The sequence below is a fragment of the Topomyia yanbarensis genome, chromosome 3 (assembly GCF_030247195.1).
Source record: "Topomyia yanbarensis strain Yona2022 chromosome 3, ASM3024719v1, whole genome shotgun sequence".
Taxonomy (NCBI): domain Eukaryota; kingdom Metazoa; phylum Arthropoda; class Insecta; order Diptera; family Culicidae; genus Topomyia; species Topomyia yanbarensis.
The window spans coordinates 62,349,617-62,377,518 of NC_080672.1; the positions used below are offsets into that span (position 1 = coordinate 62,349,617).

The following is a 27,902-nucleotide window of genomic DNA, read 5'->3' on the forward strand; positions in this document are numbered from 1 at the left end:
ATTTCTGTTTGTCGCCTTGTTGAAATCCAAGATGGTGATTTCCGGCTTAGCCAAATTCGCTATAACCCAATGAATATAGGTATTTTCGGAATGGTCTTGACGAGTAGGTGCAAGAAATTTCTGTTTGACGCCATTTTGAAATACAAGATGGCGACTTCCGGTTTAGTGCAATTCGTTATAACCCATGCGATATGGGTACATTCGGAATGGTCTTGACAAGTAGGTGCCAGAAATTTCTGTTTGACGCCATTTTGAAATACAAGATGGCGATTTTCGGTTTAGCGAATTTCGATATAACCCTATCAATATGGTTATTTTCGGAATGGTCTTGACGAGTAGATGCCAGAAATTTCTGTTTGACGCCATTTTGAAATACAAGATGGCGATTTTCGGCTTAGCGAATTTCGCTATAACCCTATCAATATGGTTATTTTCGGAATGGTCTTGACGAGTAGGTGTCACAAATTTATGTTTGACGCCATTTTGAAATACAAGATGGGCACTTCCGGTTTAGTGCAATTCGCTATAATCCAACCAATATGGGTATTTTGGAATGGTTTTGACGAGTAGGCGCCAAAGATTTATTTTTGACGTCATTTTGGAATCCAAGATGGCGACTTCCGGTTTAACGAAATTAGCTATAACCCAATCCATTTGGGTATTTTCGGAATGATCTTGACGAGTAGTAGACAATGCTCGATGTTTGACGTCATTTTCAAATTCTAGAAGGCAACTTCCGGTTTACCGAAATTCCCACATGAAAAAACTTCCGCGAATTTAAGATCTAATCATAAACCTTTTCGAAAATACCCATATTTATAGTGTTATACCAAATTTCGCTAAACCGGAAGTCGCCATCTTGGAATTCAAAATGGCGCCAAACATAAATTTCCGGCACCTAGTCGTCAAGACTATTCCAAAACTACCCATATTGAGGTACAGATCACAAGGAGTGTTCCAGGCCCGTGTCTTCCGTCATTCCGAAAATTCTTTGGATTCAAAAAGATGATTTTTTACAAAATTCGTGTTAATTGAGATATCCATGCAAAAAAGCTGCCAAAATTCTAAGTTGTAGGCATTTAAAAGGATTTTTGTTAGAAAAAGTCTAAGTCTTTTGCATTCAAAAGGGCTTCTGAATTTATCTGAAACAACCGCGTGAATTGCAAAATCCGCGTAAAAAAACTCGTAAAACAACCACTCAAAAAAAAAACTGCGTAAAAAATCTTAATGTATTCAATCTGTTTTATTTGCCATTTTGCTCATTTTTTTTCAAATTTTCTGTTTTCGACTTTTCCATTGTCTTAATTTTGTTAATTTTCTATTGTTTCTCCGCTTCGGATTTTTTTATTTTGGATATTGGTAAGTTCTTGACTTTTCAGCTCTCGTTTTGTTCAATTTTATCTATTTATTATTTTTATCTCGTTTGTTCCTTATTTATTTATTTTTTTTGTTTTTCTCTCTTTATGTTCTACCTCCATTGAATGCTTTTTTTGCTTTTTTTTAATTTTTTGCGTTTTTATTTTGCTACTGCCATTTGTATAAGATTGTAATTGCGTTTTTACAGACTTTCCGCCTTAAATGAATTCCAAGTGAAACTAGACGAACATCTGAGCTAATTCATGCAATACCGATAGCTGGTTACATATGAATTATTGGTACATCGACACCTTCCAAATTTCACTAAAAATTTCGTAGGGATATTTAAAAAAATTTACGATCAAAGTTTGGTCGACGTGTTGCGTTCAGAAACATGTTCCCTTCGTGATTTTGACATTTGCCCTTTAGTTATAAAAGTATCGTCGAAGCAAGAGGTGCAACGCAGCGAAATTTTGCTCACGTATCGCCTGAATCCAAACTACTTGCACGCCGATTTAGCGAAATCTTTAAAAGTAGCCAAATCAACTGCCTCCAACGGAATTCCAACCGGAAGTGAAAAGATATGTTTAAGCAATCGAAGCTGTCGAAGTTCACACAGAGACATCTGATTCGACAGGCTTTCTGTACCTGTGGTTTGTAAAGTGACATTTTTAATGCAACCGAGACCTGCAACCAGGAAATTGCACGTGAAAGAGTGCGTGAAAAAAACGTTTGCTATCTTTCATGAAGCCTGCCGGATTTTGAATCCTGTCATTACGGAAAAAAACATTTGGTGGTATACCGCCAAGGTGATATTGTACTCCATTTGAAAGCTACACATGTGCTGGAATGATGGAGCCGCACCGTCATTATTAGCGAATTTCACGTTCGACTCGCAGCCTACTGACGATGTTACCGGAGATGGTTGACTAACTATGCCTGCAGCTTACTGTGCCTACCGTCATAGTTCATCACCGTTATTTGTAACGGCAACGGGTGCACATTTTGTACACCTAGATCCCAGCCGATTATTGTTTGTTATTGCGGGCTGCATTTTCAGTGGCTTGTTATTGCTGGCTTCCAAGAGCTCAATACTACCTGTGCGGAGAACAGAAGCTTCTCCAGTAAAGTACCAACCTATACATTATTAAATAGCATGACTAGTGCTTCCGTGGCGATTCGTTGCATAACGTACTGAGCCTCTAATTTCTACCCGTGTATAACTTTTACAGACCCGATGATGATGTGCATTTTATTTATGGTGAGGTGCTCACGTATTCTTTCGAGGCTTATAGGTGACTACGTTACCTGTCTAAATTCAGTAACCAGTATTCAAAATTATGATTACCACCATCACCATCAGTTTCACGCAAAAGGATACAATCGCTAAAGCGACCAACTTAACAAGTGGTTATAGCTTCGTCCGTATCACGGGAACAACCCCCCGAAAAAAACCCTATCGCAGTCGCCGCCGGGTCGATACAGCACAGCTTCGACTGGAACCGGTTCGGCACGATATTTCGCCAACCGTCTGTCAGTGAGCTTTATCTGTGATAATGATATTAGTAAAATTATAGTTTCTGTCAACCGTGAACTGGATAAAATATAATCTTCTTTCCGCGTTGGCCCGGAACCATACCTCCGAGTGCGTTTTTGGCACCGACGACTCGTACCCACCCAATCAGAGACGGTTGGTTCTGATGCGAAATATTAGCTGGTGAAAATGGCCACCACCAACCACCAGCCCGGTCGAAGCGCACATATATCATCGCGTACCTTTCGAAAGCACGGCATGGCAGCGCAACTGACTCCGGGCAGACTAACCGGCGATCAGCCGTCACTCGTCAAAACAGGATGCGCCGTTCCCGGGTTTGGTGTGCCGTATACGACGGCCAATTGTCAGACACATATGGAACATGATGAGGACGACGGACGGTTAGGGTTTAATCTCTCGAAATCAGTAGTAGGTTCCTCCCCGGCGCAAGCTGAAATTTCAGTAAATTTAATTAAACCGATGGAAACAGATGCTCTCTCGGGGCAGTCGAATGTGAAATTTGGAAAATGAAAACGGGCTAATGCTGTATCATATTTTCGGTGGCTTCTGTTGATGATGTGTGCATTCAAATTAGGTTGGCAAACTGGTAATAAATTTTGCTCGTGAGCCCACGTGCTTCGGTTGGTTTCGGCTTCAGTAAGTCATACAGAACTGAACATATATGACACGCATTGGAGCGAGGTCATTTAGAACGATGAGGAAGAATAATAGAATGATTCAATGATGTTTACTGAAACAACAGAATGAAGAAAAAAAACAAGTCTGCTTCCAACTGCTGGAGACAACGGTTACGACACTCATATTACTTCTTATTTATGTTCCTGCCAGTAAGTCGAAAACCAAATAACAATTATTTCAATCTAGTCAAACTGTCTTAAGAACAAATGACACAGGTCTTTTTTTATTTTGGGCGATATATAGTTATCCGTCGAGATGAGTGAATCACAGAAGCAGAAGGTGGAGCTCTGAACAAAAATTGTAGCCCTTGATCTGGAGCATTCGTAATGCTTTTCTACTACTGGTGCTGGCTGTTGCTTAGGAGAGACTAGAGGCAGTCCTCTTTAAATGTTCACTATTTGAAAAATGGGCGTGTGTAAATGTTCTTTTTATTATAAATTTTTAAGAGCTTGGATTTCACAGTATTGCCCTTCATGTCTAACCGCTAAAAACACTCCTTACACTTTTCTTGCCCTTCTTCCCCAGGGAACTACATCAAGGTTGTGTGCTTTCATTGCACCTCTTTCTTCTGTCGCATCTCGGAGCTTTACCTGGTCCATGAAATGGCTCGACCATTGAGATTTGATTTATCTCTTAACTTTTCTCGTGCTTCTTGTCTCCATCCCATTTTGCGCTCGTCCTAGTGCGCCGTTTAGATGCTGATTCCATAAGCCATTTGTCTCCTGTTTTCATGAGTCATTCAGCTTCCAGCCTTATCACGATCTCTTCGGACAGTCCTCGGTGGTGAACTCACCCTACTCCGACTGAGAGTTCCCCGACGGAGGAATTTCTCCCAACACCGATACCCGCTCCCAGCCTTATCGAGATTTACTCGGATATTATCGGGCGGTGAACTACCCTAGTCTGACTGAAAGTTTCCTGGCAGCGGAGTTTCTCTCGGTACCGATATCTGTTTCGTGGGCCAATTAGACTCCGGCGACACTGATAAAATGCCCGGCGGTAAATTTTTCCCGATACCGATGTTCGTTTATGTGAGCCATTTAGCTTCCCGCTTCATCCCGATCTACTCGATCTAGGCCCCGCTAGTGAACCTAGTCTACTCAACGAGCCAACCAGAAGGTGCAGAGGTCTATCCACAGATTCCGGGTGGTGCGTAGCTTCTGGTTCACCAGCGCCACAAGCTAGAAAATAACTTCAATGATGAAGAATAGACTGCTTTCCAGCTTGAGGTATTTGCCTCTCGCATCAAATGTTGCGTGAGTTTTATGAATAATGATATGTTAGCTACCTAGATTAGGGAGGGGAGGTGAATGGCCCCCTCATATAGCTCATACTCATGTTACGTATCTTCAGAAATCAGTAGCGACTGGCTCAAATGCCTCTAGTTTGCTCTGAAGATGTAGAATTATTCCACCGAAACGTTGGCTACTTGAAAAACATTATTTTTTTCGACGCAAAAACTATATTCCAATTCGAAAAAAATGGACGATCCAGTTGAATAATTTATTCATTTTACGTAGTTGGTTCAATTTATTCAGTTTATTAGTTTTTCTATTAATTCAAATTATTCCTTGATCTCATTATTTTATTCATTTCCACTTTATTCTTTTCATCCATTTAAGCAATATTATTCATTTCAATGAATTTGTTAATTTTGTCACTATGTCCACCTGATTACTTTCATTCGCTTTTTTACTTTTTAATTTTATTCATGTTTTGCTAATTTAAATCATCTATTTTATTTTATACTTTTTATTAATACTATTCTTTTTTCATTTCATTAGGTTACTTCCACTCTTTATTTCGTACAATTCATTTTAGTCATTTGATTCATTGTACTCATTCTATTTTTTATTAATTTAAATTGGTCAAATTGTGTTATCTTTTTCAATTATTGCGTCTGATTTTTTTGAGTTTTACCCGTTTTATGGGTTTTAGTATCTGGATTTATTTTATTTGGTGTATGAGTTTTAAACACTTCCTTTTTATTTTTTTATTCTATTAATTTTATTAATGAAATTTGTTTTATTTGCTTCACTTTATTCATTAAATTTATTTTATTCATCTTATTCATTTCCGTTTATTTTATTCACGCGATCCATTCATTTTAATTATTTTAATGTATTCATTTGGTTTAATTGGTTAATTTTGTAATTTTGACATTTTTGTTAATTTTATTTGGTCGTTTTTTCATTTCGTTCATTTTGCTCATTTTGGTGACTTTTTCATTCTGCTAAAAATGTTAAATTTGTTAATTTTGTTTCCTTTGTTAATTTTGCAATTTTAATAATTTTGTTCGTTTTGTTAATTTTGTGAATTCTGCTATTTTTGTTAATTATGTCAACTTTGTTAATTCTGTTGATTTTCTTATTTTGTTTCAATTATGGTTATTTTGCAAATTTCATAAATTTTGTTCAATTTGCTTATTTTGTTTACTTTTTTTATGTTCTTCTTTTTGTTAAATTTGTTAATTTTGTTAATTTTGTAAATTTTGTAAATTTTGTAAATTTTGTAAATTTTGTAAATTTTGTAAATTTTGTAAATTTTGTAAATTTTGTAAATTTTGTAAATTTTGGTAATTTCGTTAATTTTATTAATTTTGTTAATTTTGTTAATTTTGTTAATTTTGTTAATTTTGTTAATTTTGTTAATTTTGTTAATTTTGTTAATTTTGTTAATTTTGTTATTTTTGTCAATTTTCGTTAATATTGTTAATTTTGTTAATTTTGTTAATTTTGTTAATTTTGTTAATTTTGTTAATTTTATTAATTTTGTTAATTTTATTAATTTTGTTAATTTTGTTAATTTTGTAAATTTTGGTAATTTCGTTAATTTTGTTAATTTTGATAATTTTGTTAATTTTATTAATTTTGTTAATTTTGTTAATTTTGTTAATTTTGTTAATTTTGTTAATTTTGTTAATTTTGTTAATTTTGTTAATTTTGTTAATTTTTTTAATTTTGTTAATTTTGTTAATTTTGTTAATTTTGTTAATTTTGTTAATTTTGTTAATTTTATTAATTTTGTTAATTTTATTAATTTTATTAATTTTGTTAATTTTGTTAATTTTGTTAATTTTGTTAATTTTGTTAATTTTGTTAATTCTGTTAATTTTGTTAATTTTGTTAATTTTGTTAATTTTGTTAATTTTGTTAATTTTGTTAATTTTGTTAATTTTGTTAATTTTGTTAATTTTGTTAATTTTGTCAATTTTGTTAATTTTGTTAATTTTGTTAATTTTGTTAATTTTGTTAATTTTGTTAATTTTGTTAATTTTGTTAATTTTGTTAATTTTGTTAATTTTGTTAATTTTGTTAATTTTGTTAATTTTGTTAATTTTGTCAATTTTGTCAATTTTGTCAATTTTGTCAATTTTGTTAATTTTGCTAATTTTGTTAATTTTGTTAATTTTGTTAATTTTGTTAATTTTGTTAATTTTGTTAATTTTGTTAATTTTTTTAATTTTGTTAATTTTGTTAATTTTGTTAATTTTGTTAATTTTGTTAATTTTGTTAATTTTGTTAATTTTGTTAATTTCGTTAATTTTGTTAATTTTGTTAATTTTGTTAATTTTGTTAATTTTGTTAATTTTGTTAATTTTGTTAATTTTGTTAATTTTGTTAATTTTGTTAATTTTGTTAATTTTGTTAATTTTATTAATTTCGTTAATTTTGTTAATTTTGTTAATTTTGTTAATTTTGTTAATTTTGTTAATTTTGTTAATTTTGTTAATTTTGTTAATTTTGTTAATTTTGTTAATTTTGTTAATTTTGTTAATTTTGTTAATTTTGTTTATTTTTTAAATTTTATTAATTTTGTTGATTTTGTTAATTTTGTTGATTTTGTTAATTTTGTTAATTTTGTTAATTTTGTTAATTTTGTTAATTTTGTTAATTTTGTTAATTTTGTTAATTTTGTTAATTTTGTTAATTTTGTTAATTTTGTTAATTTTGTTAATTTTGTTAATATTGTTAATTTTGTTAATATTGTTAATTTTGTTAATTTTGTTAATTTTGTTAATTTTGTTAATTTTGTTAATTTTGTTAATTTCGTTAATTTTGTTAATTTTGTTAATTTTGTTAATTTTGTTAATTTCGTTATTTTTTTAAATTTTGTTAATTTTGTTAATTTTGTTAAATTTGTTAATTTTGTTAATTTTGTTAATTTTATAAATTTAGTTAATTTTGTTAATTTTGTTAATTTTGTTTATTTTTTAAATTTTATTAATTTTGTTAATTTTGTTGATTTTGTTAATTTTGTTAATTTTGTTAATTTTGTTAATTTTGTTAATTTTGTTAATCATGTTAATTTTGGTAATTTTGTTAATTTGGTTAATTTTGTTAATTTTGTAAATTTTGTAAATTTTGTTAATTTTGTTAATTTTGTTAATTTTGTTAATTTTGTTAATTTTGTTAATTTTGTTAATTTTGTTAATTTTGTTAATTTTGTTAATTTTGTTAATTTTGTTAATTTTGTTAATTTTGTTAATTTTGTTAATTTTGTTAATTTTGTTAATTTTGTTAATTTTATTAATTTTGTTAATTTTGTAATTTGTTATCGTTTTATTCGTTTTATTAGTTTTATTCGTTTTATTCGTTTTATTCGTTTTATTCGTTTTATTCGTTTTATTCGTTTTACTCGTTTTATTCGTTTTATTCGTTTTATTCGTTTTATTCGTTTTATTCATTTTATTCGTTTTATTCGTTTTATTCGTTTTATTCGTTTTATTCGTTCTATTCGTTCTATTCGTTCTATTCGTTCTATTCGTTCTATTCGTTTTATTCGTTTTATTCGTTTTATGCGTTTTATTCGTTTTATTCGTTTTATTCGTTTTATTCGTTTTATTCGTTTTATTCGTTTTATTCGTTTTATTCGTTTTATTCGTTTTATTCGTTTTATTCGTTTTATTCGTTTTATTCGTTTTATTCGTTTTATTCGTTTTATTCGTTTTATTCGTTTTATTCGTTTTATTCGTTTTATTCGTTTTATTCGTTTTATTCGTTTTATTCGTTTTATTCGTTTTATTCGTTTTATTCGTTTTATTCGTTTTATTCGTTTTATTCGTTTTATTCGTTTTATTCGTTTTATTCGTTTTATTCGTTTTATTCGTTTTATTCGTTTTATTCGTTTTATTCGTTTTATTCGTTTTATTCGTTTTATTCGTTTTATTCGTTTTATTCGTTTTATTCGTTTTATTCGTTTTATTCGTTTCATTAGTTTTATTCGTTTTATTCGTTTTATTCGTTTTATTCGTTTTACTCGTTTTATTCGTTTTATTCGTTTTATTCGTTTTATTCGTTTTATTCGTTTTATTCGTTTTATTCGTTTTATTCGTTTTATTCGTTTTATTCGTTTTATTCGTTTTATTCATTTTATTCGTTTTATTCGTTTTATTCGTTCTATTCGTTCTATTCGTTCTATTCGTTTTATTCGTTTTATTCGTTTTATTCGTTTTATGCGTTTTATTCGTTTTATTCGTTTTATTCGTTTTATTCGTTTTATTCGTTTTATTCGTTTTATTCGTTTTATTCGTTTTATTCGTTTTATTCGTTTTATTCGTTTTATTCGTTTTATTCGTTTTATTCGTTTTATTCGTTTTATTCGTTTTATTCGTTTTATTCGTTTTATTCGTTTTATTCGTTTTATTCGTTTTATTCGTTTTATTCGTTTTATTCGTTTTATTCGTTTTATTCGTTTTATTCGTTTTATTCGTTTTATTCGTTTTATTCGTTTTATTCGTTTTATTCGTTTTATTCGTTTTATTCGTTTTATTCGTTTTATTCATTTTATTCGTTTTATTCGTTTTATTCGTTTTATTCGTTCTATTCGTTCTATTCGTTCTATTCGTTTTATTCGTTTTATTCGTTTTATTCGTTTTATTCGTTTTATTCGTTTTATTCGTTTTATTCGTTTTATTCGTTTTATTCGTTTTATTCGTTTTATTCGTTTTATTCATTTTATTAGTTTTATTAGTTATATTCGTTTTATTAGTTTTATTCGTTTTATTCGTTTCATTCGTTTTATCCGTTTTATTCGTTTTATTCGTTTTATTCGTTTTATTCATTTTATTCGTTTTATTCGTTTTATTCATTTTATTCGTTTTATTCGTTTTATTCGTTTTATTCGTTTTATTCGTTTTATTCGTTTTATTCGTTTTATTCGTTTTATTCGTTTTATTCGTTTTATTCGTTTTATTCGTTTTATTCGTTTTATTCGTTTTATTCGTTTTATTCGTTTTATTCGTTTTATTCGTTTTGTTCGTTTTATTCATTTTATTCGTTTTATTCGTTTTATTCGTTTTATCCGTTTTATTCGTTTTATTCGTTTTATTCGTTTTATTCGTTTTATTCGTTTTATTCGTTTTATTCGTTTTATTCGTTTTATTCATTTTATTCGTTTTATTCGTTTTATTCATTTTATTCGTTTTATTCGTTTTATTCGTTTTATTCGTTTTATTCGTTTTATTCGTTTTATTCGTTTTATTCGTTTTATTCGTTTTATTCGTTTTATTCGTTTTATTCGTTTTATTCGTTTTATTCGTTTTATTCGTTTTATTCATTTTATTCGTTTTGTTCGTTTTATTCATTTTATTCGTTTTATTCGTTTTATTCGTTTTATTCGTTTTATCCGTTTTATTCGTTTTATTCGTTTTATTCGTTTTATTCGTTTTATTCGTTTTATTCGTTTTATTCGTTTTATTCTTTCTATTCGTTTTATTCGTTTCATTCGTGGTATTCGTTGTGTTTTATTTGTTTTATTCGGTTTAATCATTTCATTCGCTTCATTCGATTTATTTGTCCCATTCGTTGTAATCGTTTTACACGTTTTATGCATTATATTCGTTTAATCGTATTTTTTGCCCTATTCCACTTATTCCTTTTCCTCGTTTTATTTATTTTTTTCGTTTCATTCGTTTTTCGCTTTGTTTGTTTTATTCGCTCTATTTGTTTTAGTCATTTCATTCATTTTGCTTATTTTATTTGTTGCATATCTTTTTCCACCTATTTTTTTTTAAATTCGTTTTGCTCATTTTATTATTTTTATCTATTGTATGTCATTATTTTTTCATCTTTTACTATTTTTTGAATTTATTACTCTATTTAGTTGGTTCATTTTATGCATTTTATTATTTTGTCCTTTTTATTCATTTTATTCATTTTATTCATTTCTTTATTCATTTGATTAATTTTGTTCGTTTTATTAATTTTATTCATTTTATACTGCTTAAGACTAATTTCAACGAGCCGTGATTTTGATTATGATATTGGTTGTACGGTTCAGGCGTGTCGGCGCAGTGCTTTGGCTTTCACTATATCTTTTTGTTTTTGAGCAATCTTGGCAGTGGTTGTGCGTGCACAATCGCTATAGCATGTTCGTTTTTGTCTCATCGCGAAGGGCTCGAGTGTTTGTATGCTATCCTGTCCGATCGTGTATAAATTCGTTTTGAATGTTACGTAAACCGCGGTTTTGAGTACACGGCTCAAAACTAGAAAGGAGCGAGTTTTCCTATATCACTAGACCTAGAACTACGCCGAATAACAACACGACATAACATACACACAATCTGAGTAAACGGACATCTTGATAAAGTTGTGCAGTGACGACAATCTTGGTCCAAAATTAAATGGTTGATATAAACAGTTTTCGCACGACGAGGGGTTTCATGAGCCGAAACCAGAAACGTAAGTGCACGATAAAATTAGGATCGTAAGACTAGCCAACTTTATGATAATGTACTGATTCACTGTATAGTTAGGCAGAACCTGACAGCTATGCGTTTAGCAAGAACTAACCGACAAGAGAACACCAAAATTTCGGTAAAAGTTTTTTTTAATTTTTCCACTGAGGAGAAATATGGAAAAACTTTTTCTGAGGTGAAGATTGAAGGCATGGACCGGGGTTGCTTCCACATGTGACTAGTTCAGGTTCGCGTGGAAACGGGCCTGAGTAAAATTGCTCTCGAGACCACGTTTATATATTCGTATGCGATAACATATTATTACATAACATAACCGGAGAAATTTTACGAGTTCGAAACCGGTTCCAATTGCATGTTTATATGCGTTGCCAAATGCATATTATCGCGAAGGGAACAAGCGTTTCTATGTTAACGTATTTGTTGGCATGGTCAACTTTTATGTCGCGTTAGATAGCGTCATAAAAAGACTCCAAATATGCCTCCTTGAGACTCGTCTAGTATATAAAAGTTCCGTATTTATAGTGGAAGAACCCGGACGAGGATGATTGTGATCGCGCAAGAGCGGGCGTTTGCATTTTGGGCGCCATAAGTGCTGCCACGTTGCTTTAAACGACGGTATGTTTTTATGATTGCGAGCTCATGGGTGTATGATGAATGATTGTGTTTCCGAGCGAGTTTATATTATCGATAAAGGCTCGCGCGTTTGTATGTCGTTGAGCGCGTTGTTTTTATCGCGTATTTTTATTGTAAGCGTATCTATAACCGTGTGGTTGCATGCATTCCGAACACCACACGATCACTAGAGTGGCTGAACTTCTGTTTGGGCTGGGGATATCAAGTTTCTCAACTTCATCGTGAATAATATTACCCCATATCAACAAATATAGCGCGCAAGTATACTAGACCGAAACTCCATTCCCATAATCTCCCATACCTGTAACAATATCGAGCTAAACGAAAATTGGGAAAAAATCTCCCCGGAATCTCCGCCCAAATATTGATTCCACCTTATATCTATTTGGAAACGCCATCGAACAACGGGGCGAGCAGGCCGCAGTGTTCCTCCTGTTCCTCAAATGTAAATAAGGGGTAAAAAATTCTAGTTCACTTGGCACGAATGAATCAAAACGCAATCTCTATTCCATTCTCAATCGCATCACACCAGCGCGCCCAGTTCAGTATTCTCTACCAAGTTAAGCTTTGCTTGTGGCGACCAGCTTGAGCGGGAAAGCGAAATTTATAAAAGCGTGAAAAATCGCCACGAAAAAAAAAACTCGAAAGTGTTTGCTCAATGCCTTCCAGCAGTGGCGATGGTGGTCCAAAGGAAGGCACTTCAAATTGGTGGGATATTTTTTCCCCTAGCGTAGCATCGGAATGGTTCAATGCCTTTCTAGTGATGACATTTTTTTCTTCGATCACTATAACGATTCAAAGTGCAGAAAATTAATTGCAACCGGAAATCAACTCATTTTGTGACATTTTTCACTTTTGAGTGTACCACACGCTTCACTCCCAAAGTATTTCCTACGATGAATTCGTTTCCTTTTGAAGTAGTCTATATCCGCTAGTTTTTTTTTTGGTTCGCTTGAACCATCCTAACGCTCGACTTCCTGGCGCTCCACTAACCGTCGATCTCATTCGTTTGTCGTGTCGTCATCGCCATCGCACACCCGTCTTCAATGAGTAGTGGAACACACTATTGGAAATCACTCCCAAATCCAAAGCGCAACAGGATGACGTGGGAAAGTCGATGCTCGCGCGAAAGCCTCCATAGCTCTGCCATCACCAACCCGCACGTTGCCTGCCAGAAAGCAGTCATTCGATGCTCCTTCCGTTTGTCGGTTTGCTGGTCTAGCATTTCCTGCCTGAGCTGCGACTCTTCAATGCTACTTGAGAGAAAGTGGCACATTTCGGTTTGCTACGATCGTCGGTACACACAAACACACAAAAACATATCCGACTCGACACGAACGTGTTCCATCCAAACACTGGGCCCCGGAACATGTACTCCGGAATCGTATAGGAGGATATGTTCGAATCATGCCGCGTCGCATCCGCCGACCGCCACGAACATAATGGCTTCTTGGTTAGAGGAAGTTTTTTTTAGCAATTTTCTATCGAACACGGACAAGTTGGCTTTGGTGCCCGCCCGTTGAACCGCCGCCGACTCGCAGGGGTGGAAGAGTACCTATCGTTTCGACAAAGTGTTGATAATTTTGTAGTTCTATTTTTTGCTTCTTTATTTATTTTAACACGACTTGGCTTGATTTCGTTTTGCCGCTGCTGTGGGCTGTGGTTTTGTTCCAATCGGATTTCGGGTTCCGGTCGGTACTACATAGGAAGTGGAATGCGAGCAAGTGTCTTGGGTTTTGTGGAGAAGTGACTTTCAACTCAATTGTTCATAATGGAATTGCGGTAAAGGTAATAAAACGTAACGAATGGGGTTCGATTTGAATGGTTTGTGTTGCGGTGGAAAGGTTTTCGAGGAGGAAAGTAATAGCTCAGGCATGATTGGCAAAGGCATGTTTGGTATCCTGTGGTCGAGCAATTATCTAAGCAAAACCTGAGTTCGTTGTCAGATCCATTTGCATCATAAGCAAATTTCTTCTTCGAAAGAGTGATCTAGATTTATTTTCAAATCGAATGATTATTGGACTAATTCAATGTGGGCAAAACCGGTCTAATGTCGAATTTCTATCGGCCGATACGATTTGTGATCGGAGGATGATGTTTCCGATTTTAGATCGATGACCATTCTCATTTGCCTCCAATCGTGATGGACAATGTTACCTTATAGGAACTTGTTGAATATATCCAACGAGCGCCCATTCGCTGGGATTGGTCAGCAAGTAGAATTGGATGCAGTCCGATTCAGACGTAAGTGAGAACTTCACCATCGTAAATGGCGTATTTTTCACGATGTCGTGAGCAGACGCGACTGGTAAAGAGGCCGGAGTGATTTGAATATTCCACGCATCCGTTAATACTGTTCCGATTTCGCATAAGCCGCTGGTCGTCCGTCGAGGTTTCTTTTGTTAATCCGTCAATGAATCGGTACCAATAATTACGCTTTTTTGGCTTCTATAAAGCTCTACAAAGTTTTTCATAACCAGTGTTGCAAAGTATTTTGATCGGACACATCTGAATCAAAACGTTTGAAAAAATCTGGTCTATGATATCTTGCAGTCAAACTACGTAGGTGCATACCTGTTTAGTGTTGGTTGCTGGAGAGTTCATCGATTTTTTTCGAGTCAATGATTTGGCCCGGTTTGGTATGCTGGAGAAGGTTTTTCGTTTTTGGTCGTCAAATGGTTAGATAACATAATTACGCGAAAATACGTAATGCATCGTATTTATGAATCTTACTTCAAGTTCAGGTTATAAAATCAAAATTTATACACGCGAAGTTACATACACGGTTAAACGCAGGACATACAAACGCTCACGCGATCGAACACGTTAGCATACAAACACACGAGCCCTTCGCGATGATACACAAAAGCGAACATCGCGATTGGGCATGCACATCTACTCCCAAGATTTCGCAAAAACAAAACGTCCCGATGATATAGTGAACGCCAAAACACTGATAATCTAATCAGCGCGGTTTCAAGTACGAACATATAAACGTTCATTCCCACGCGATCGCGAAATACCACCATTAACATGTCTGAACCGTACAACCAATATCATAACCGAAATTACGGCCAGCTGCAATTGGTCTTAAGCACAGTAAAATGAATAAAATGAATAAAATTAATAAACCGAATTAAATAAATAAAATGAAGAAAATGAAAAACACAAAACAAAATCATAAATTGTATAAACTGAACAATCTAAATAAAATAAATAAATTGAAAAAATAGTGATAGATAAAAGGAGTAATGGAATAAATTTATTAATACAATGAATAAAAATAATAAAATGAGCAAAACGAATTAAAAAATAGGTAGAAAAAATTCGACGAATATGAAAAAATTGATAAAACAAATAAAACGAATAAAAGAATAAAATGAATAAAATGATTACAGCAAATAAAACGATTAAGCGCATAAAATGCATAAAATGAATAAAACGATGACAACTAATGGGACATATAAAGCAAATGAAGCGAATGAAACAATTAAAACGAATAAAACGAATAAACAAATAAAACGAATAAAACTAATTTAATGAATAAAATGATTAAAACGAATAAATCGAGTAAAACGAATAGAGCAGAAAAAACGAATAAAGCGAATAGTGCGAATAAAACTAATAAATCGAATGAGATTAATGAAGTACATAAAATGCAAAAATTCCTCAAGTACATTATTTGAATCAAATTATCAAAATGACTAAAGCGATAAACAAAATGAACAAGATGAAAAAAATGAACAACATGAACAAAATAAAGAAAATAAACTAAATTAGGAAATTAGTAAATGAACAAAATTACAAAAAAACACAAAATCAACAAAAGTAACATAATTAACAAAATAAACTAAATCTCCTAAATCAACTAAATGAGCAAAATGGGTGAAATGAGCAAAATGAACAAAACTATTGTTTATTTTCAATTGAGCAAAATAAAAAACTTGACCAAAATAACCAAATTAACAAAATCAAAAATTTTGATAATATCTACAAAATTAGCAAAATTAACAAAATTAAAAAAAATAACAAAATTAACAAAATTAACAAAATTAACAAAATTAACAAAATTAAAATTAACAAAATTAACAAAATTAACAAAATTAACAAAATTAACAAAATTAACAAAATTAACAAAATTAACAAAATTAACAAAATTAACAAAATTAACAAAATTAACAAAATTAACAAAATTAACAAAATTAACAAAATTAACAAAATTAACAAAATTTACAAAATTTACAAAATTAACAAAATTAACAAAATAAACGAAATTAACAAAATTAACAAAATTAACAAAATTAACAAAATAAACAAAATTAACAAAATTAAAAAATTTAACAAAATTAACAAAATTAACAAAATTAACAAAATTAACAAAATTAACAAAATTAACAAAATTAACAAAATTAACAAAATAACAAAATTAACAAAATTAACAAAATTAACAAAATTAACAAAATTAACAAAATTAACAAAATTAACAAAATTAACAAAATTAACAAAATTAACAAAATTAACAAAATTAACAAAATTAACAAAATTAACAAAATTAACAAAATTAACAAAATTAACAAAATTAACAAAATTAACAAAATTAACAAAATTAACAAAATTAACAAAATTAACAAAATTAACAAAATTAACAAAATTAACAAAATTAACAAAATTAACAAAACTAACAAAATAAACGAAATTAACAAAATTAACAAAATTAACAAAATGAACAAAATTAACAAAATTAACAAAATTAACAAAATTAACAAAATTATCAAAAATAACAAAATTAACAAAATTAGCAAAATTAACAAAATTAACAAAATAACAAACTTAACAAAAAAACAAAATTAACAAAATTAACAAAAATAACAAAATTAACAAAATTCACAAAATTAACAAAATTCACAAAATTAACAAAATTCACAAAATTAACAAAATTAAAATTAACAAAATTAACAAAATTAACAAAATTAACAAAATTAACAAAATTAACAAAATTAACAAAATTAACAAAATTAACAAAATTAACAAAATAACAAAATTAACAAAATTAACAAAATTAACAAAATAACAAAATAACAAAATTAACAAAATTAACAAAACTAACAAAATTAACAAAATTAACAAAATTAACAAAATTAAAAATTAACAAAATTAACAAAATTAACAAAATTAACAAAATTAACAAAATTAACAAAAATTCACAAAATTCACAAAATTCACAAAATTAACAAAATTAACAAAATTAACAAAATTAACAAAATTAACAAAATTAACAAAATTAACAAAATTAACAAAATTAACAAAATTAACAAAATTAACAAAATTAACAAAATTAACAAAATTAACAAAATTAACAAAATTAACAAAATTAACAAAATTAACAAAATTAACAAAATTAACAAAATTAACAAAACTAACAAAATAAACGAAATTAACAAAATTAACAAAATTAACAAAATTAACAAAATTAACAAAATTAACAAAATTAACAAAATTAACAAAATGAACAAAATTAACAAAATTAACAAAATTAACAAAATTAACAAAATTAACAAAATTATCAAAAATAACAAAATTAGCAAAATTTACAAAATTAACAAAATTAACAAAATAACAAACTTAACAAAAAAAACAAAATTAACAAAATAACAAACTTAACAAAAAAAACAAAATTATCAAAATTAACAAAAATAACAAAATTAACAAAATTAAAATTAACAAAATTAACAAAATTAACAAAATTAACAAAATAACAAAATTAACAAAATTAACAAAATTAACAAAATTAACAAAATAACAAACTTAACAAAAAAAACAAAATTAACAAAATTAACAAAATAACAAACTTAACAAAAAAAAACAAAATTAACAAAATTTAAAAAAATAACAAAATTAACAAAATTAACAAAATTAAAATTAACAAAATTAACAAAATTAACAAAATTAACAAAATTAACAAAATTAACAAAATAACAAAATTAACAAAATAACAAAATAACAAAATAACAAAATTAACAAAATTAACAAAATTAACAAAATTAACAAAATTAACAAAATTAACAAAATTAACAAAATTAACAAAATTAACAAAATTAACAAAATTAACAAAATTAACAAAATTAACAAAATTAACAAAATTAACAAAATTAACAAAATTAACAAAAATTCACAAAATTCACAAAATTTACAAACTTAACAAAATTAATAAAAAAAAATAAAAATAACAAAATTACCAAAATTTACAAAATTAACAAAATTAACAAAATTAACAAAATTAACAAAATTTACAAAATTTACAAAATTTACAAAATTTACAAAATTTACAAAATTAACAAAATTAACAAAATAAACGAAATTAACAAAATTAACAAAATTAACAAAATAAACAAAATTAACAAAATTAAAAAATTTAACAAAATTAACAAAATTAACAAAATTAACAAAATTAACAAAATTAACAAAATTAACAAAATTAACAAAATTAACAAAATTAACAAAATTAACAAAATTAACAAAATTAACAAAATTAACAAAATTAACAAAATTAACAAAATTAACAAAATTAACAAAATTAACAAAATTAACAAAATTAACAAAATTAACAAAATTAACAAAATAACAAAATTAACAAAATTAACAAAATTAACAAAATTAACAAAATTAACAAAATTAACAAAATTAACAAAATTAACAAAATTAACAAAATTAACAAAATTAACAAAATTAACAAAATTAACAAAATTAACAAAATTAACAAAATTAACAAAATTAACAAAATTAACAAAATTAACAAAATTAACAAAATTAACAAAATTAACAAAATTAACAAAATTAACAAAATTAACAAAATTAACAAAATTAACAAAATTAACAAAATTAACAAAATTAACAAAATTAACAAAATTAACAAAATAAACGAAATAAACGAAATTAACAAAATTAACAAAATTAACAAAATTAACAAAATTAACAAAATTAACAAAATTAACAAAATTAACAAAATTAACAAAATTAACAAAATTAACAAAATTAACAAAATTAACAAAATTAACAAAATTAACAAAATTAACAAAATTATCAAAATTATCAAAAATAACAAAATTAACAAAATTAGCAAAATTTACAAAATTAACAAAATTAACAAAATAACAAACTTAACAAAAAAAACAAAATTAACAAAATAACAAACTTAACAAAAAAAACAAAATTATCAAAATTAACAAAGATAACAAAATTAACAAAATTAACAAAATTCACAAAATTCACAAAATTCACAAAATTCACAAAATTAACAAAATTAACAAAATTAACAAAATTAACAAAATTAACAAAATTAACAAAATTAACAAAATTAACAAAATTAACAAAATTAACAAAATTAACAAAATTAACAAAATTAACAAAATTAACAAAATTAACAAAATTAACAAAATTACCAAAATTAACAAAAATTAACAAAATTAACAAAATTAACAAAATTAACAAAATTAACCAAATTAACAAAATTAACAAAATTAACAAAATTAACAAATTAACAAAATTAACAAAATTAACAAAATTAACAAAATTAACAAAATTAACAAAATTAACAAAATTAACAAAATTAACAAAATTAGCAAAATTAACAAAATTAACAAAATTAACAAAATTAACAAAATTAACAAAATTAACAAAATTAACAAAATTAACAAAATTAACAAAATCAACAAAATTAACAAAATTAACAAAATTATCAAAAATAACAAAATTAACAAAATTAGCAAAATTAACAAAAATAACAAAAATAACAAAATTAACAAAATTAACAAAATTAGCAAAATTAACAAAATTAACAAAATTAACAAAATTAACAAAATTAACAAAATTAACAAAATTAACAAAATTAACAAAATTAACAAAATTAACAAAATTAACAAAATTAACAATATTAACAATATTAACAAAATTAACAAAATTAACAAAATTAACAAAATTAACAAAATTAACAAAATTAACAAAATTAACAAAATTACCAAAATTAACAAAATTAACAAAATTAACAAAATTAACAAAATTAACAAAATTAACAAAATTAACAAAATTAACAAAATTAACAAAATTACCAAAATTAACAAAATTAACAAAATTAACAAAAATAACAAAATTAACAAAATTAACAAAATTAACAAAATTAACAAAATTAACAAAATTAACAAAACTAAAATTATCAAAATTAACAAAATAACAAAATTAACAAAATTAACAAAATTTACAAAATTAACAAAATTTACAAAATTAACAAAATTTACAAAATTAGCAAACTTAACAAATTTAACAAAATGAATAAAATGAACGAAATTAACAAAATGAATACAGTAAAATAATTAAAATGAATGAATAGCGTGAATAAATGAACAAGGAGAATAAAATAAATAAATTAAATTAAATGAAGAAAATAAATAAATTTATTTAAATGAATAAAGTATTAAAAATTAATATAAAGAAATGTTAAAAATACATGCAGTAAATAAATATATCAAATTAATAAAAGCCATAAGATGATTTAAACTCAACGAAATTAGACCCATAAAGTAAATGAAATGGATAAAGTAAATAGTCCATTTCAAATTATTTCTGCAATAAAATGGGTACAATGAATCAAAAGACTAAAATGAATAAAGTAAAAAATAATAAACAATAAATGAAAGGAATAAAATGTTTGAAATTCATGCGTTAAATAAAAAAGATCTGATTAAAAAAAGTCATAAAGTGAGTAAAACTTAAAAAATGGAAAAAATATAATATCCTGACCAACCGCTCTTTAATGATACCCAATACCCATATTGATGGTGCTTTTCACTGTTTTGTGGTTAGCGGAAGCCGCCATCATGAATTATAAAGTGGTATCAATCATAAATTTCCTTCATCTACTGACAAACCCCTTTCAAATGATCCCTATATTGATGATGCTTTACACTGTTTTGTGGTTCCCGGAAGCAATCATCTTGGAAATCAAAAATGGCCTCAAACATCCATTTTCGTCATCTCTTGACCAGCCCCTGAAAGCAGTATCTTTTGAATTGACAGGATCAATCGAAAGAGGTTGAATATCAACTGTGACTGCGAAAAAAAAACGTTGTACCATATGAGCAATGTTAAGAGAAAGATACGTGCATTTGTTATGAAACAGAATAAAATGGAAAAAAAATCAATAATATGCTTTATTTCATTCCCTGCAACTTTGAAAACGATGATATTTTTTGTCAAACGTTTTCTTGCGATTTTATTTCGTACACCCTTAAAGGCGTCCGTTTGAAATTCTCTAGGTACGAGGATTTCGTTAGCACAAATGAATTACCCGATCCCATAATTAATATTTTAAATATTAATCGAATTCGAATATTAATTGAATACTTACTACAATGGTATTTTTCCTTCTTTTCAACATGAGGTGTTCATTGGAAATTTGATATTGGTTTTTTCCTTATAACAACAAACAAAACTTCGTTATCATCATTATCATTATCACCGTGGTCGAACAATCCGAATTATTTCCAACTAGTTGGTGAAGCTGTATTATGCGCATCTCGAAACCCCGTCATTCACCTCTTGTGCAGAACTCCTAACTCTACCTCCCGTGGTGCCAACTGGGATATGACTTACGTTAGTGAAGACCAGATTAGTTACCGATGGGATGTTTGGTTGAATGCAAACAAGGAAGAAGAATCCTTGTTAGAGATGGCAGTGAATAGTGTCTGCCTCGGATATGTGGTGGCTGTCATATTTATAAAGCTTAATTCAGAACCATGGTGTTCCGGATCATCACCAGTACTGCGATATATTGTTGTATTTGGGTGCCTTGCTGTGTTTAAGGTCGTTATTGGGCTGGTTACATTTTTATTCATACATTCGATTCAGCGCAGTCACTCGGTTATTTTACTACCCATTTCAAGCTGGACAAGCTGTTTATCCACTCAAGCAAAACGAAGTGCGAAAGGCTAGTCGAGAGATGTAAAAAGGATAAGAAGTTTCCCGGCCAAATTTCTAAAGGTTGAAAGTAACCGGCTGTACGTAGCAATCCACTGCGAGATCAGAACGATCTGGCTGGTGGAAGAAACGGCTTTGGGCTGGCTGGCTGGACGGATCTAAAGTAAATAACTATCGTGGTAAAATTATCCTTAAGTTAATCTCCCGTGTTCTGTTTAGCAGAATGCGTCCGTTGGCTGAATCTTTTGTCGATGAATACCAAAACGTATTTCGAAAAACGCGATTCTTGACGGACCCGATGTTTATCGTACGACGAATTCTGGAAAAAATTTGGGACTTACAATCTGATGTGGATTTCATGGTCTCGTACGATTCAGTCAAACGTAACGCACTGTGACAGATAATGCTTGAACATGGCTTTCTGAATAAACTGATTAAACCGATTCGTATGATGCTGGATGGGCCAAAATCTAGCGTCAAAATAGCGTTTCTACCACTCTTTTATTTATGACGACAGATGAATTGCAGCAGGACGATGCACTTTTTGATCTATTGTTCAATATAGTATTAAAAGGTTCGGTTCGAAGATCTGATGTGCAAAGGAACGGAACTGTATCTACGAGACCTCACACGATTCTTTGCTTCGGTATCGTGGGCGTTGATCATAGAGTAGTGAAAGAGGCATTTGTGTCTTGTAATAGGAAGAAGGCGACAATCGGCCTGATAAAAATTTGTCAAGATAAAATATATGATAGAGTAGAATCGGGTGAAATAGATAACGGGGTACAATAGGTATAGGCTATTATCTTTGGTATGTTATTGCAGAGGTCGCTCATGTTGCGTGAGCTGAATACACGGTAGAGACCATCGTTGACGACTGTCATTTCGGCTGTCACTGTCGATCAGCTGTATTAGTTACGGAGCCGTTTATGTTTTCGCGTGTTGTTCTGCGAAAACGCATTGTGTTCCGTCTTCAGTACAGTACATTCAACCTATGTGAAAAAAATGTCAAGTAAGTTTTTTCTTACGTAAAATTAAGGCTAAACACGAGATTCGTGTTGGTTTTTCGATATTCTTGTTTTTGAAAAAAATACGGACACAACATGAGACATACGCTTGTTGGCACGATAGGTCACTATTATACTGTAAATTTAAATTATGTTGACAGAAAAATTGTGCGTAATTTCGGGCAAAAAACGCCAAAATGAATTGAAGAAGACATGAAGAACGCAATTGCATCTGTTCAAGATGGCGCCAGTATTCGATCAGTCTCTAATCAATTCAAGGTTCCGTTTGAAAGATACGTACTCGTGTGAAAGAAAAGTGCTCGAAAGTGCGTCAGATATTTCACGCGTGCTAACAATATAATAATTCAAGGTGTTGTTGAATAAGATTTTCGTAATAACATAAAAAGGGGAAACGCAATCAAAAAAGTGCTCCGAAGCGCAATAGTGATCATCGCACAGCTAAGCAACCACGCGTGTCGTAATGCACAACTTCAATTCCACACTCTGGCGACGACGAGGACACCGAAGAAGTCATTTACAAGTACAAAACCAGGCACAGCTGTTGAAAAAACGTGTTTTTTTTCGACATTTCCTTCAACCAAATCGATTCCAATACTCACCGGAAGTACATCAGCGAGACGACGGTGTGAAGCAGCACGTTCACCAGATGGTAACCGGCCGGTTCGAGCCCATGCAGCAGATAGTTCCACCGGAATGTCAGCACACACAGCGGCCGGTATGATTTATGACTCTGCTCCTGGTTGAGGTAAAAGAGAAAAAAGGATATAGAAAGGCGTCAGTTGAAGAAAAACTAAAATTAATAAATCGCTCAAGAATAATTTATGTAATAGTGAGCGTGTGTGTAACACCTCCCCCCCATCATCTTTTGTCGATGTTTGTGTGAATGATAGTAATAAATATGCGGCAAAGTTATAAAAAGAAGCCTGTTGGTTGAGGTGAGAACGAAAAAATAATATCCTGCTTTTATGCCGCCGAACGAGATGATGTTGAGGTTAAGTTCCGTTAAGATAATTCCTATCGAAGCGGGAAAAGGCAAATGATGAGCACAGAGACTGTGATGCAGAGCAACAATAATAATCCACAAGAGAATTGCTTTTTATTACGTTCAGTCGGATTATGATATTTCCTTTGCTATGCTGGCCTGTCTGGCAGACAGCAGCTTGCACAAAAGATCAGATCCCGCTCGGTGGCGAAACGAAGTTGAACCAACCACAACTTCCAACCTTGGATGGGAAGCATCTTTTGTCTGAGGAAAGAAGATCGTTCCGATGGGAAATAATAATTAACTTTCGTGCCAGCTAGCAAGTCAACCCAAGACGCTGTCAACCCGGCCAAAACTGACCGACCGTGACGTCCGGACCAGTGGATGGGGATGAAATTGCGGTTTGGGACGCGTCCCATGAGGAGTGCGAAATGAGTTGGAAAACTATTATTTTCTTCATATGATGAGGGGGGTTGGTCTGGTCTTTTGTTCACATGAGCAAATGACCATCGAAGGCACTCTCCCAGAGGAAGAATAACCGGTTTGATGAGTTTTCTATGAATTGTTATTGTTCATTTTGTTGGAAGGTAAGAGTGCGTTGGATAGGCTCTAAGGAAGACTGGATAAACGAAAAATATGTTGAAATGTCAAGCTCTGAAGCCGCCAGGCGTTGGCAAATGAAACGGGGTGAACTTTTTGCAATCAATTTTCCCCGAGAGCGAGCGAAGTCCTCGGATTAACAACAAACCATGCCGACTCGGAACAGCTAACCATTGCTCCGGCTGCGATGGGCGCGTGTCGAAAGTCATTCCCCGAAGGATAAATTTTAATTAGATTCATTACGGTTCCGAGTATCGGTTGGCAGGCGGAGAAAATTGAAAAAAAAAAACTCCCAGCAAAGAGCGATGGGATTTGGTACCTACGAGTTTCCAACAAAATAGATTAATTATATCAGAAGAGGAAGCGAGGAGGAGGAACTAACGGATGCTCGGAAAGCACGTCCCCTCCAGACCATCGCTGCCGACCCAATGGTGTACTTATTTCCTGGCCAATTCAACCATTCGATTGAGCACCTACAAGTAACTATGACACTACCGCCACGGTCGGCTTTCGATATCGAGTGCCATTCAATCCTGACCGGGGATGAGCCGGTCTAGAGGGAGGGAGGGGGGGGGGGGGGGGGGTGCAAGAAAATGATGGATTACTGCGGAGGAACCGCCTTTGCTCTCTAGTTAGTTGAAGTGCTCTTCCCACACAAAGTTCCTCGAGGGGATTCGAGTGTGGGGAGGGGATAAGCTATTGATTAGTCAGCAAAGTTGTTTTGTTGGCTGAGTGAAGGATCCTTCTCTCGAAGGTGGAAAGCGAGAGAAAAAAAACTACATGCCATGAATAATGCTAATTGAACACATTGACGGTACTATTGGGAATTGTGACGGAATGAATCTTAATTCGATTAACTACAACCGAACAGATCAACAACAAGAACAGGCAAAGTTTTTGAGACGAGTCGTAACTCAGGAAATTACTTCGGACGCATTTGTTCCCTAAACTAGGGGAAACTAACCTAACAAGACCAAAGACCACAGTCGATATGATTTGCAGTCGCTTACAGTTTATTGTTAGGTTCGAATTTTAAGGCTTCGACTCAGCATAACAAAAAGGCGCAAACTCATACCAGGTTAACCAGGAGGCGACGCAGATGTCGTAAAAATACTTGCATATAATCTTAAACTAGGTTTGATTTTTGTATTTTGACTTGGTCTCATCAGTAACTGACTGACTGACTTGAGCATACAAAAATGTCAAACTGCTTATGTGCATGCAGATAAACGACTGGTCTGATCGGTATCTCAAAAGAACAAACATTCAGGTTTGCCAATAGTGTAAAATGTTTGAATTTAGTGTCTAATTGACGACCAAGCCAGTCTGTCAGATACTGATGAGACGAAGTCTGGAAACACAACCGTTCGGCTTCAATCTGTTTTCAACCACCACAATAGCTCAGTATTTTTCGATGGGCCTCTGTTTCGGTGCGTTGGGACTGGGTTCATGTCCTTGGGTACAAAGGTGACCCAGTTGGCTTCGTACCACTCCAGGACAACATTTGATTAGTGGCGCGAAGCTAGATCCGGCCAGAAGATCGTAGGGCCCTTGTGTTGCTTCAGCAGAGAAAGCAGACGCTTCTATAGACACTCCCGGAGGTAGATCTCCCCGCTTACAGTCCCGGTAGTCACGAACGGCACACTCTGTTTGCCACATGAGCAGATCGCTTGCCAAATCATGCATTTTTTGGCAAATTTTGAAAGCTTCTGCTTCCTTACTTCCTTCGAAGCATCAAACTTGTGCTGGGCGGTGAAGAACAGTAGCTTCGGAAGCTGCTGGAAGTCCGCCTGGATGGAAGTCTACGAAAAAAGTTTCGAGTGATCAAAGTCACTCCGATGATCAAAGTCACCCCGGTTTACGGTACAACTAATTTCCAGAAAAATCCTTCGGAAACCACGCTGAAATGGAAATTTTTTAGTCTATTTCAGGCAGAGCCGTTACTACAGATTGCTTAAAAATATTGAATATTGGGATTTTATATAAGTCCTGCATATATATTTGAGTTTCAGTCAGACGGCGCTGTAATAAGAGGGCAATCCAAACTCTCGTTACCGAAATATTGTTACGCATGTTCGTCTTTGTGCGTTACAGTATTAATAAATTAAATTGCCTTAAAATTTTCTGATAGATCGCCTTTAAAACGCCCACTCGACCGTTAACATAGAAACGCTTGTGCTCTTCCCGATAATACAAAAATGGGCATGCATTCGAATCATCTACGCACACATTCCTATGCGCTATCGCATACTTTAAAACACCCCGAACATCAAGTCAATATGGTAGCATCCACAAATTTTAAAATTCGGTCTCAAGTGCCATTATACAAACGCGCATATTGTCTGCAATAGTAATGAGGCATTGAGACAGTTATTTCCGATAGATGGAAAGTAGCAAACACAACGAATAAAATGAATTTCGAAGCGTCTGGCCGAAGCTCGACCGTCGTTGGTTCTTGCTATACTTTGCGCTAATTTCAAGCATCTTGCCGCAAATCTTGAACAGAAAGCGTTGTAATTTTAGTTACCTAGTGTTATTCAAGCTTATTGGATGCCTTTTTTTTCGGGAGACATGCATATCAAAACCGGGAGAAAAGACGATTACTGCCCTCCGTTGACTGACTGCATTATTTAGTTTGCGTTATGATTCCTTTGAATATCATTAGACTTGAATGAACATCTCGAAATGTAGCAGCGACATTCAGCTTATGTCACAGACGTTACAGTACGTACTACAATGCAAAATGCATCCTGGACGGTTCGTATGATATGAATAAACAAAATTAATATTTTAGACTTTTTTAGACGTTCACGTTCAAATCTACTTATACTTAAAACAGCAGAACAAATTTTAAAATATATCCATTTTGATATACAGGGTACATTAAATTTTCTGGAACGCCCACTCGATTAAACACGTTAACTTAGAAACGCTTGTGTCCTTCGCAATAATATAAATCTTTGCCCGCGCTTTGACTCTTATTAGTCAGATTTTCATACGCAGATGGGGTGGTACTGTAGGGATACCAAGACTCAAGGCTGTCCTGACCGGTCGGGAGAGAGATAAAAATAAATGCTTGTATTTCGTCGCTGTTGTGCTATCTTATGACAAGCGCCATTTAGCACATTTCGAGAAAAACGATTTTTAAAGTTTGAGATTGAATATCTTGAAACTTATAAATGGTATAAACAATCCAAAGAAGACAATTGATGCATCTATCTATTCTGCATTAATCTCTCAAATATTACGAAGATCGGTTGACTATGTTGCGAGTTTTTACTATGAATGTAATCAAAAGTCGCACTCACACGTGTCATAGGCGTGTATTGATGACAAAATTTGTATGACGTGTCATAATCGTGCATGGAAAATTTTCCATAGAAAAAAAATCATAAATTTTTC

The 27,902-nt window shown here is 31.1% G+C and overlaps 1 protein-coding gene across 1 annotated transcript in view; it reads right to left on the bottom strand.

Moving 5' to 3' along the window:
* Positions 1-27,902, bottom strand: part of LOC131689747 (protein O-mannosyl-transferase Tmtc3-like) — a 731,596-nt gene that overhangs the window by 495,510 nt on the left and 208,184 nt on the right. The window contains exon 3 of the mRNA XM_058975042.1: positions 23,518-23,654. Within this exon, the coding sequence (XP_058831025.1) occupies positions 23,518-23,654 (137 nt within the window). The remainder of the gene's footprint in view (positions 1-23,517; positions 23,655-27,902) is intronic.